Genomic DNA, 11,638 nt, shown 5'->3' on the forward strand with positions numbered 1-11,638 from the left:
AAAAAAAAAAAAAAAAAAAAAAAAAAAGAAAAAAAAAAAAAAAGAAATGCAATCATGCTCTGGTAATTTGCCAAAGAGTACCGAATCCCCTGGACCCTATTCCTCAACACACAAAATTCACTGCACTTCTTTTTAGGTTCCTGTGTTTCAGATGTTCTCCAGGTCTGAAAAAAAAAAAGAATCAGACAGCACAGTCACCAGCGATTCCAGTGAAGAAAAATGAGAAGTAGCTCATGAAATTTATATGATGCCTGAGGCCGATTTGACCATTTTGGTTCTAAAATGATAAATATAGAAGGGTACTGCATTAGTCTTTTAAGGTTACTGTAGCAAAATACCACAGAATGGGTAGTTTAAACAGAAATTTATTTTCTTGCAGTTCTGGAGGCTGGAAATCCAGTATCCAGGCTAATTTGATTTCTGGTGAGGGCTCTGTTCTTGGCTTGCAGACAGCAGCCTTCTTCCTGTTTCCACATTTGACCTCTTTATGCATGCATTGCAGGAGAGAATGTGAGCAATTTCTCTGCTTTATCTTCTTTTAAAATTAATTTTATATTTTGTAATGATGGGTCTCAGTATGTTGCCCAGGCTGATCTCAAGCTCCAAGACTTAAGTGATCCACTGGCCTTAGCTTCCCAAAGTGTTGAGGTTACAGGTGTGAGCTGCTGTGCTCAGGCTGCTGTCTCTTTTTATAGGGGCACTACTTCTATGATACCAGCACCCAACCCTCATAACCTCATCTAACCTCCCAGAGTCCCTATCTCCAAATGCCTTCACATTGTGGGGGTTAGGCTTTTAACAGAAGAATTTTGTGGGGCCAAGATTGATTCCCTAATAGGCATACAGATGAATAGCATGAACCCATGTGAGTGTTAGGAAGCAAATTATGATCCTCAAGGAACTGAGGCTTGGAAAAATTACAAAGGAAAACACAAAAGGCTTCTTCCATTACATTCAGTACAAGGAGAGGAAAGAAACAGGTTACATTAAAAAAAATTAATGACCTTGAAAGCCTTGGAAAGCTGTGGAATCCTGGCAACTTGGGCTGAAAATCCAGGCCTAATACGTTTGCAATAACATAATACCACCTCGTCATAGGGTTCCAGGTTTCAGAGATAGAAGGTCAAGCCATCCTGTGTTTCTGAATTAGTTGCTATGTAAAATTTATTCACTAACATGAATCTGTTAACCGAGCAGTTAAAGTAGCATGTTTATTTTTATAAACGCCTGTCCTAGGGGCCCTTGGCTTGGCTCACTGTTTAGCATTGTATCTATCTGGTTCATGCCAGGAACATGGCAGTCGTTCTTGACCTTCCTTTTCTTCTTTCCTCCTAAGTTGAATCCATCCCCCAAGCATCTCAAATATGTCCATTTTTTTCACCCTCTCTTTCAAGTTCAGATGCTCATTGAGTCTGTTGATACTACTACTTTTTTTTTTTTTTTTTTTTTTAGACAGAGTTTCCCTTTTTTCCAGGCTGTAAGTGCAGTGGCGCAATCTCAGCTCACTGCAACATCTGACTTCCTGGTTCAACCTGTTCTCCTGCGTCAGCCTCCTGAGTAGCTGGGATTACAGCCATCTACCACCATGCCCAGCTAATTTTTGTATTTTTAGTAGAGACCATGTTGGCCAAGCTGGTCTTGAACTCCTGACTTCAGGTGATCCACCCACCTCTACCTCCCAAAGTGCTGGGATTAGATGTGAACCACCATGCCTGGCCAATACTACTACTTTTATAGCTTAAATTTCTATTTTCAAGGCTTATTGAAAGGAAATATGCAATTTAAGAATTTTAACCTTTACTGTCTGCAGTACTTCCTGCAAATGCTTTCTAAAAACTTTCTAATTTTAAACTATTTCTGTGTCCTGTAAAACTCTATTTCTTTCATGTCCATTATTGACTTCTGCAGATCCACATCTTCATTTGAATATTGAGGAATCAAACCAAGAGTTTATGGTGAAAAGTGAAGAACTCTACGACTCCCTCATGAATTGCCACTGGCAGCCACTGGATACAGTTTACTCAGAAATTCCAGATGAGACCCCAAAGTGAAGCAAGATGTTCATTAAGCTCCCCAGTTATCATACTAATTGTGTCTTCTTTTGTTTTTGGGGAAAAGTAGTTCTCCCAGGAAGATACTGAATTCTGTATATAAAAACTAGTGTCCAGGGCTTACATGTGATTGACATCAGAGAACATTAATGTAAATAAACTTCACCAGCACATCTGTTCCTGGAAGTGTGTTATATTAGGTAAGTGCCAGAAGAGCTCATGTGGTGATCATGGCAGAACAACCTGTGCTACAAAACCCTTGGAAAATAGGCTTAATATGAGGTGGGTTTGAGCTGAGCTGATTGTGGCACTGTCTACTCTGATATGCTTTGCTGCTTTCTCTAACTTCAGACTCTCTTAGAAATTATATCCATAGGTAATGTAAGGTTTCTTGCTTGTGTCTTGTCTAGAGAATGTTAGTTAGAACCGAATGCTTGATCTCCATTTCCTGGCCCCATGAGAGAGAGCTAGATGTGGTGGTAGAGACTCAATTGAACAGAAAGATTCCTAAGCGACCGGGCGCGGTGGCTCATGCCTGTAATCCCAGCACTTTGGGAGGCCGAGGCGGGTGGATCACGAGGTCAAGAGATCGAGATCATCCTGGTCAACATGGTGAAACCCCGTCTCTACTAAAAATACAAAAATTAGCTGGGCGTGGTGGCGCGTGCCTGTAATCCCAGCTACTCGGGAGGCTGAGGCAGGAGAATTGCCTGAACCCAGGAGGCAGAGGTTGCGGTGAGCCGAGATCGCGCCACTGCACTCCAGCCTGGGTAGCAAGAGTGAAACTCCGTCTCAAAAAAAAAAAAAAAAAAAAAAGATTCCTAAGCATCAGGCCAGGTGTGGTGGCTCAAGCCTGTAATCCTAGCAGTTTGGGAGGCTGAGGCAGGTGTATCAACTGAGGTTGGGAGTTTGAGACCAGTCTGACCAACATGGAGAAACCCTGTCTCTACTAAAAATACAAAAATTAGCTGGATGTGGTGGCACACGCCTGTAATCCCAACTACTCTGGAGTCTGGGGCAGGAGAATCGCTTGAACCCAGGAGGCAGAGGTTGAGGTGAGCTGAGATTGCACCATTGCACTCCAGTGTGGGCGACAAAGTGAAATTCTGTCTCAAAAACAACAACAACAACAACAACAAAATCAACAAGAAAAAAGTGTGGAAAAGGTTTGCTTGAACCAAACAACCTGTCAACTTTCTAAGAGGAATTAGGCCCTCATAAAAGCCAGCCAACGTGTATATTGACTGTGTTCCTTATAAAATGTCTTTTTTTGTGTCCTGAAGATGATCATTGTGTCCTGATACTTAAGTGACCCTTGGGACTGATCTGACTGAGTTGACCGCTAGAAGACTGATTGCTTAGAAGGAAGTTGATCAGACTGTGGGCAAAGGCAATCTGACATCTCTTCTGCTCTGAAGGTGCTTGACAGATGCTAATCCTTGCACTAACCAGATTCAAAGACCTGAAACTTGCATGGAGAGCCAGGTGGGCTGCAGCCACTGTAAAGGAGCTTCTTCTGCCTCATGGTTTCTCAACCTTGGCACTATTGCCATTTGGGGCTGGACGCTTCCTTGTTGTGGGAGACTGTCTTGCACGTTGTCCTGACCTCTACCGCTAGATGCCAGAGGCACCCTGTACTCCATTTGTGACAAACAAAATGTCTCTAGACATTGCCAAGTGTTCCCTAGGGGCAAAATTGCACTCCCCCCACACACACACACCCAATTGAAAACCACTGGAATAGGGCAACGTTTTCAAACTAGGGTGTATCAGAATCTCCTAGAAGGCTTGTTGAAACACAGATTCTTGGGCACCATCCTGAGTTTGATTCAATAAGTTTTGGGTGAGACCTGAAAATTTTCAATTCTCTAAAAACTTTCTGGATAACAACACATTCTCAACTAGCTCAGCTTAGTTCTACTTAGAACAGAGGGTGAAGTTCTGCTTTCACTCTTCCCTCCTTAATACAAGGTGTGCAAGTCCCTACTTTCCTACAAAGCCTGGCTTGATCAGCCTTCCTCCTCTAGCCATATGTTTTGGGTATCAGCACTATATTCAGCTCCCGAGAATGGCTCTCATAGCATCTGAGTCATGTGTAGTGATCCCATTCTTCTTGCCAGTGATCAGTAGAGACATATGATAAAATTCTGGCTAACGAGATGTGAGGTGATGTTTTATCTCATTTTTAAAAGGAGGAACAAAAAGGAGACAGCTGCAGTCTCGTACTGAGCATTAGTTTTAGATGTGATGCCTGGTACTGTGGCAGACATATTGTGACTATCAGGAGAACAATCTTAGTGTAGTGCTGATGCACCCGGGATGGCAGTGAAGGAAGATGGAAAGAACCTGGATCCGTGATAATGGCTTCGAAGCTGTCGAATTAGCCAACCCTGGATTCTCTCTTATCTGGACTTAGGTGTAATCCACTCTGAATTTTTGTTATTTCTAGCAAAGTATCCTGACTCTAGCATGGATAGATACAGATAGCATGTGTCTAGAGCTGTGCTGTCTGATATAATAGCCACTAGCCACATATGGCTATTGAAATTCTATTTAAGCAAAATTAAACCTTTGCCTTTCCTTTTGCACTAGGTACGTTGCAAGTGGTCAATAGCCACATGTTGCTAGGGGCTACCGTATTGCATAGCACTGGTCTTATAGATCTTATAGGTAAGACCAGTGCTACACAATACGGTAGCCCCTAGCAACATGGTAGCCCTGAGATTAGGTTAGGTGGATTCTCAATTTTTCTTCACACTCTTTTTCTAATTGTTCCCTCTCTATAAGATTTTAATTCCATATATATTATATGTGCTCTATCTACGCCTGTTCCTTACACATTGGAAAGAGTAAGACTTATCCCCTCTCTATTCCTCCAGAACCAATTTTCACCTCCTTGGAGGTTGAGACTGTTCCCTGTTGCAAATACATGGCTAGTGTGGTAGTCATAAGTAAGTTTAGGCAGGGATTTTAGGTCACTGTAAAGAATTTGGATTTTATTAAAATTAGGAAACAATGAAAGAATTTTAAGGATAGGATTGGCGGGGTCAGTTTTGCCTTTAGAAAGTCACTTCATAGGCAGAGGGGCCAAGATAGCTGATTAGAAGCAGCTGCAGTACTCATGGAGAGGAATGAAAGTGGCGAGTGAACTTAGCACCTTCAACTGAAATATCCAGGTTCTTGCATTGGGACTGATTAGGCAAACAACTTGACCCACAGAGAACAAAGAAAAGAAGGATGGGGTGATGACCCAACTGGGAACAGCCTGGAACCAAAGGAACTCAGCCAAGGGAAGTGGTGAGTGTGGTGCAGCCCCAGTCAGGAAACCACACTTTCCCCGTGGATCTTTGCAACCTGCAGATCAGGAGATCCTCTTGTGAGCCCACACCACTAGGAGCCTTTTAAACATATGAATGTATGCTGATGCTTTCATTTTATCCTGAGCTCCCTCATCACACCCTAAATCCAGAGCTTCTTACTCAAACTTCATCAAGTTCTGCATGCCGTGTTATATGCTGCCCCACCAAACTGAGTTTAACAGTGCTGCCCAAAACTTTAAAAGCATTATCTAACTGCTAACTTCTCTTCATTCTCATCAAGCCTTATTGTGTGATGCTATGCCCCTTACGGACATACATACTGTATGTCATTCAATCTAAAATTCTACTAAATATAAGTTCCATAATTTCTTGCACCGCTAAGAAATATAAAACCTTGCCAATTAAACTATGACAATACTTTTTTTAACCACTTAAAATTTTCATTTTAAAAATTTTAAAGGGGTTCTTTTAGACCAGGGATTTGCAAACTATAGCTCATGGTCCAAATCCAACCACCTGTTCTTGTAAATAAAGTTTAATTGAGAAGTAGCCAAGTTCATTGGTTTCCCTTTTGGCTGCTTTTGCACTACAATGGGAGAAGTGAATAGCTGGGACAAAGATAGGATGGCCTTTAGAGGCAGAAATATTTATCTGGCCAACCCCTGCTCTTGCTTCATTTAGACACATTTTTTAAAAATCACACTGGCCAGGCACAATGGCTCACACCTGTAATCCCAGCACTTTGGGTGGCCAAGGCGGGCAGACTGCCTGAGCTCAGGAGTTCAAAACCAGCCTGGGCAACATGGTGAAACCCTGTCTTTGCTAAAAATACAAAAAATTAGCTGGATGTGGTAGCAGTGCCTATAGTCCCAGCTACTTGGGAGGAGAGGCAGGAAAATCACTTGAACCCAGGAGGCGGAAGTTGCAGTGAGCCGAGATCGCACCACTGCACTCCTGCCTGGGTGACAGACTAAGACTCTGTCTCAAAAATAATAAAAATTAAAAATCATACTTTATTTACACACAAGATTATTATAAATGAAATAAACTGGTCATTCTTTACAATGAATAGGCAAGAAAACATAGATTTGTGGTCATTTCTCTAAAAACAAATATTGACTCCACTAAATTCAAATTTTGGCCCTGCTGATTTGTTTTCTGTCCCCTTTTTATTTCACTGCCAAATCATCATGTCATCTTTTTGAAAATATTTTAAATAGGATCAGCAATAAAGACTGGGCTTCTCATTTGGGATCACTGCTAGGGCTGAAGTCCTCCGACAGTTCTGTAGGTTGGAAAAAAACATTTTTTCCCATACCCTTCATAGTTTTTAGGTGCCCTCCCCCACCATAATGGAAGACAGATTAACAAAAGAAAAGCTGACATTTATTAGCATGTATACATACCCAGACCCAGAAGATACCCAGGGAAAAATTAATGACTCTCATAGAGGTGGCTTAGAACTCAGGCTTTAACACCTGTGACCTTCATCTCAAAGGAAATTGAGGGAGGCAAGTTATGGAGAGGTGACTAGGAAAAGCATAGTAAACACGGCTAAGGTTTATCACGCAAATTTAAAAATCGGTCCCTTTTCTACTGAGGAGCGTCTTTATTGATTTAATGGACAGTTCAGTGGTGTTAAGTATATTCATGTTGATGGCTACCATCACCACCATCCATCTCCAGAACTTTTCCTCTTTCCAAACTGAAACTTTGTACCCAGTGAATAATAACTCCCCATTCCCCTTCTCCTCCCATCCCCTGGCAGCCACCATTCTGTCTCTATAGATTTGTTTATTCTGGACATTTCATATAAATGGAACCATATAATATGTGATCTTTAATGTCTGGCTTATTGCAGGTAACAATGTTTTCAAGGTTCATCCATGTTGTGGCATGTGTCAGAATTCTTTTTCAAGATGAATCATATTCTATCGAATGTATGTGCACCACATTCTATTTACCCATTTGTCTGTCCATTTGGGTTGCTTCCACCTTTTGGCTATTGTGAATAATGCTGCTATAAATACATTAGGTTTTTAAAGCAAGTTAGGTTTTTAAGGCAAAGTAATGGCTGAGGGTTACATTCTGCTAGCAGATCATCTTTTACAAACAGGCTCGAGCCCCAGGAAGACAGTGTTCCACTGGCTTCTTCTTGGAGGCCAATTTTCACAAAGCTCTCGAAGTTCAAAGAGCTTGGTTAAACCTTTTCCCCAGAATACTAAGACTCGTGGTTCTATACTTACATAAGTGTTCAATCATTTAGTGGTTCTTGGCACAGCAAGAAGGAGCTACTTTGCTTTAAGGTGACTTTCTGTCCTTACTTACATATCAAACAGCTGACAACCTAGCTAGGCAACATGGCAAGACCCCATCTCTACAAAAAAGTACAAAAAAAATTAGCAGGGCATGATGGCGTGTACCTGTAGTCCCAGCTACTTGGGGGACTGAGGTGGAAGGATGGCTTGAGCCCAGGAGGTCGAGGCTGCAGTGAGCTGAGGTCATGCCACTGCACTCTAGCCTGGGTGACAAAGTGAGCCCCTGTCTCAAAAACAAACAAAAAAGCTGGATCCCTCTCTCAATAAGGAAAACAGGGAAAACCACTAATTTCTGAAGGGACACTCCTTAATTAGGGCATTTTACAAAACATATAACATAATATTTGAGACTGTGATTAGAATGGGTTAGAGTAGGAGTTACATTAGGAGTTAAGAAACAGCGCTCATGGCTAAGGTACCAACTGCAGTCAGTTGAACTTTCACACCTTCCATGTTCACAGTGACCTGGGATGCTCTTCCTGCAGGCTCAGAGGTGGTCCCCAGGTTTGCCACGTGTCCCAGGCAAGATCCATGAGGAAAGTAGGGCACCTATTCCAAAGTAAGAGTTATTAGTTTTTTTAATTGTTGATATTTTATATTTTCTTTGAAGTAGCTCTTACTCTTGGAGCAAATACCAGTCTGGTTCCACAGAGACTTCGCTCTGGTTCAGAGTTTTCTCTCGAATCCTCAGTTCTAGGCATTCCACAGTAAGGGGGTAGGTCTCCAGCTCCAACTTGTTAGCGAACATGCTAGAAGATTCATACAGCCACTTTAAATCCCCAGGGCCATAGACGCACATATCTCGCCAATAGTGGCCTGTAAGTAAACAAGAAGACATCAAGGAAAACAAAGTAAAACAATCACCAAAACAAAGACATCTTGCATCCTGGAGAGAAAAAGCATTCTGGATTCGTTCAACTCTGAGATGAGTGTTTACTGTGTACGATACGCTGCTTCGTTTGCAAATGATTCTATCAACTGCATTTATTTGCAAAAGCAGCAAGGATGAGTCTGAAATAGAATTTTGTGGGCAAATGCAAGTTTCAAGCTGAAAAGTTGTAGGAATATGTAGCACTAATTCATTCAATAAATAAGACAATGGCTATTCCTGCTATCAGGTGACACTTCCTGGTGTCATCTATTTGCAAGATGAATCAGGCATCTGATCACATCTGGAGAGGCATATGTAAGGAAGAGAGAATTTCCCTAAAGTACAGAATACAACATGATATACGCCCCAGAAACCCATGGAGTACTGTGGAAGTTAGGTCAAGAAGTAGAAATAAAGGCCTACATGAGGTAGTACGTTCTTTTTCTTGTGACGGAGTCTCGCTCTGTCACCCAGGCTGGAGTGCAGTGGTGTGATCTCTGCTCACCACAACATCTACCTCCTAGGTTCAAGCGATTCTCTTGCCTCAGCTGCCAGAGTAGCTGGGGTTACAGGTGCACACTACCATGCCGGGCTAGTTTTTTGTATTTTTAGTAGAGATGGGATTTTACCATCTTGGCCGGGCTGGTCTTGAACTCCTGACCTCGTGATCCACCCGCCTCAGCCTCCCAAAGTGCTGGGATTACAGGTGTGAGCCATCGTACCTGGCTGAGGTAGTAAGTAGTTTTTAAAAAATTGTCTCAAATTGTACTTTAGTTTCTGAAGCATCTTTGCGCAGCCAATAAGTGAGAATTTGGATGACTAAGTACACGTAGTCTTATACAGAAGACGGCACTATCGTGCTGTGTGTGGTTGCAAGTTTAGGATGTGAAGTATCTCCTTTTTCTTAATGAATCTAGTCAGTACATCCTTCCCAAGGACTCCTCTCCTCTTCATATCGCCCCTTCTTACTGACTGCCTCCTCTGTCCAACTCCAAGCTGGAACTAGAAGCCACACACTTCTCCCTCCCTCCCACAATGCTTCACCTTCACAGAAACCTGGGCTGCCCCAGAAACCGTGCTGGGAAGCCTGATCTCAAAATGCCCTGCCCTCTTCTTTTCCTTGTTTTATCTTATTGCTCCTTTAGCTGATATCCTACCCCTGGGGCGAAGCTGAGACCCAAAGCATTCACGTGACCACACAATGGTGGTGGGGGATGGTTCAGGGTTGGCAGGCGCAGGGCAGAAGAGGGACACCATGTTCTTGGGTGTCGAAAGGACCCTGTACCTGGATGGTAGGGCAGAGTTTTAAGCCTTGCATGGTGTGGTTAGAGGCGTGGCTTTAGAAGATCACTGACTTTGGCAGCAGTGTAAAGGAAGGATTTATGGATGAAGATGCCTTCTACTGACAGGCAAATGGTGAATTCATGTGCACAGCAGGAAAGGGCAAGGGACATCCATTGTAGGAAGGGGCTGGGTGAGCTGAACTGGAGAAAGGAGAAGGGTAGCAGGGCACAGGAGCTTTTTTTTTTTTTTTTGAGATGGAGTCTCACTTTTGTTGCCCAGGCTGGAGTGTAATGGCATGATCTCGGCTCACTGCAACCTCTGCTCCCAGGTTCAAGTGATTCTCCTGCCTCAGCCTCCCGAGTAGCTGGGATTACAGGCATGCACCACACACCTGGCTAATTTTATATTTTTAGTAGAGATGGGGTTTCTCCATGTTGGTCAGGCTGGTCTCAAACTCCCAACCTCAGGCAATCTGCCCACCTCGGCCTCTCAAAGTGCTGGGATTACAGGCATTAGCCACTACGCCTGGCCAACACGGGAGCTTTCATTGGAACCAGGAATGCAGGTCACAGAAAGGAGGCAAGGTTAGAAGTGACGTCAGTTGGCATAAGGGAGAGGAAAACACTGGGTTAGTTTTGCTTCCTGATGAAGTAAAGTTGCAGGAAGAGATGTGGGCACACAGACACATCCACGGATTGCAGTGCGGCCCATCTCAGTATTCTAAATGCCAAATTGGCCTAGGAGGCATGCCTTCAATATTCTCTCCCAGAAAACAGGCAGCTGCTATGTTTCAGTGCATCGTGGTTTCCCAAACTGCAATCTATGAAACATGAGAGTTAAGAGAAAGACATGAAAGAGAAGAACTACCAAAAATAGGAGCGGTGGTTCTGTAGTCCAATAAGTTCAAAAAAGATTGCATGTTACTCCCCATATCACCAGATGACTGGCTCTGAAATTTCTGCATTATTTTCTCAGCATTTCCCAAACGCATTGGGCCATGAAACACCTTTTCTCATCACATCCCTGCAGAGCCTGGCGTTACAAACCGCATGATGTTCTAACTTCATATACTGCAGATATGTCCTACACACGGCGGCTGGTTTCCCCACTGTCTAACCATAGTCTGCAGTAAGAAAATGCAGAAATTGGGCAGATTGGGGAACTTCTATAGCAATCTGACATTACTGCAAAGTTCAGGCAGCTTTTTGCTTTTTTGTTTTTTTAATTAATCCTTTTCATTATATTTTGTAATGTTACTGCACAATCAATTGGAAAGAAAAAACTGGCTCTTCACATATGGGTAAGAAGCACATTTTTGAAGAGAAATGGCTTAAACACATTGTTCCCATAGACATTGTATTTTTTTGAGACAGAGTTTCATCCTGTCGCCTAGGCTAGAGTGCAGTGGCATGATCTTGGCTCATTGCAACCTCCGCCTCCCAGGTTGAAGTGATTCTCCTGCCTCAGACTCCCAAGTAGCTGGGATTACAGACGTGTGCCACTATTCCCAGCTAATTTTTGTATTTTGGGCAGAGACAGGGTTTTACCATGTTGGCCAGGCTGATCTTGAACTCCCAACCTCAGGTGATCTGCTTGCCTCAGCCTCCCAAAGTGCTGGGATTACAGACGTGAGCCACCACACCTGGCCCTGTTCTCATAGACACGTGAGTCTCATCTTAGATTAGAAATATTAAGAATAGGCCGGGCCCAGTGGCTCACGCCTATAATCCCAGCACTTTGGGAGGCTGAGACGGGTGGATCACGAGGTCAAGAGATCGAGACCATCCTGGTCAA

At 43.1% G+C, this 11,638-nt stretch overlaps 1 protein-coding gene and 1 long non-coding RNA gene across 6 annotated transcripts in view; both read left to right on the top strand.

The window, feature by feature from the left end:
- CUNH6orf52 (chromosome unknown C6orf52 homolog) overlaps positions 1–10,161 on the top strand; it is a 33,429-nt gene extending 23,268 nt beyond the window's left edge. For 4 of the 5 annotated variants that reach the window (XM_032249989.1, XM_032249992.1, XM_032249990.1 and 1 more), the window contains one exon: positions 1,909–2,230. In XM_032249989.1, coding sequence (XP_032105880.1) covers positions 1,909–2,051 — 143 coding nt within the window. In that variant the 3' untranslated portion in view covers positions 2,052–2,230. Of the gene's footprint in view, positions 1–1,908; positions 2,231–10,123 lie in introns of those variants that run through there. The other variant, XM_032249993.1, reaches the window with a different exon arrangement.
- Positions 3,117–6,062, top strand: LOC116531280. Its single transcript, XR_004260344.1, has 2 exons — positions 3,117–4,721; positions 4,780–6,062. It is a non-coding gene; the product is annotated as an uncharacterized LOC116531280 (long non-coding RNA).
- Positions 10,162–11,638: the final 1,477 nt, after the last annotated feature.

The sequence above is a fragment of the Sapajus apella genome, unplaced genomic scaffold (assembly GCF_009761245.1).
Source record: "Sapajus apella isolate SASKATOON/1434 unplaced genomic scaffold, GSC_monkey_1.0 scaffold70, whole genome shotgun sequence".
Lineage (NCBI taxonomy): Eukaryota > Metazoa > Chordata > Mammalia > Primates > Cebidae > Sapajus > Sapajus apella.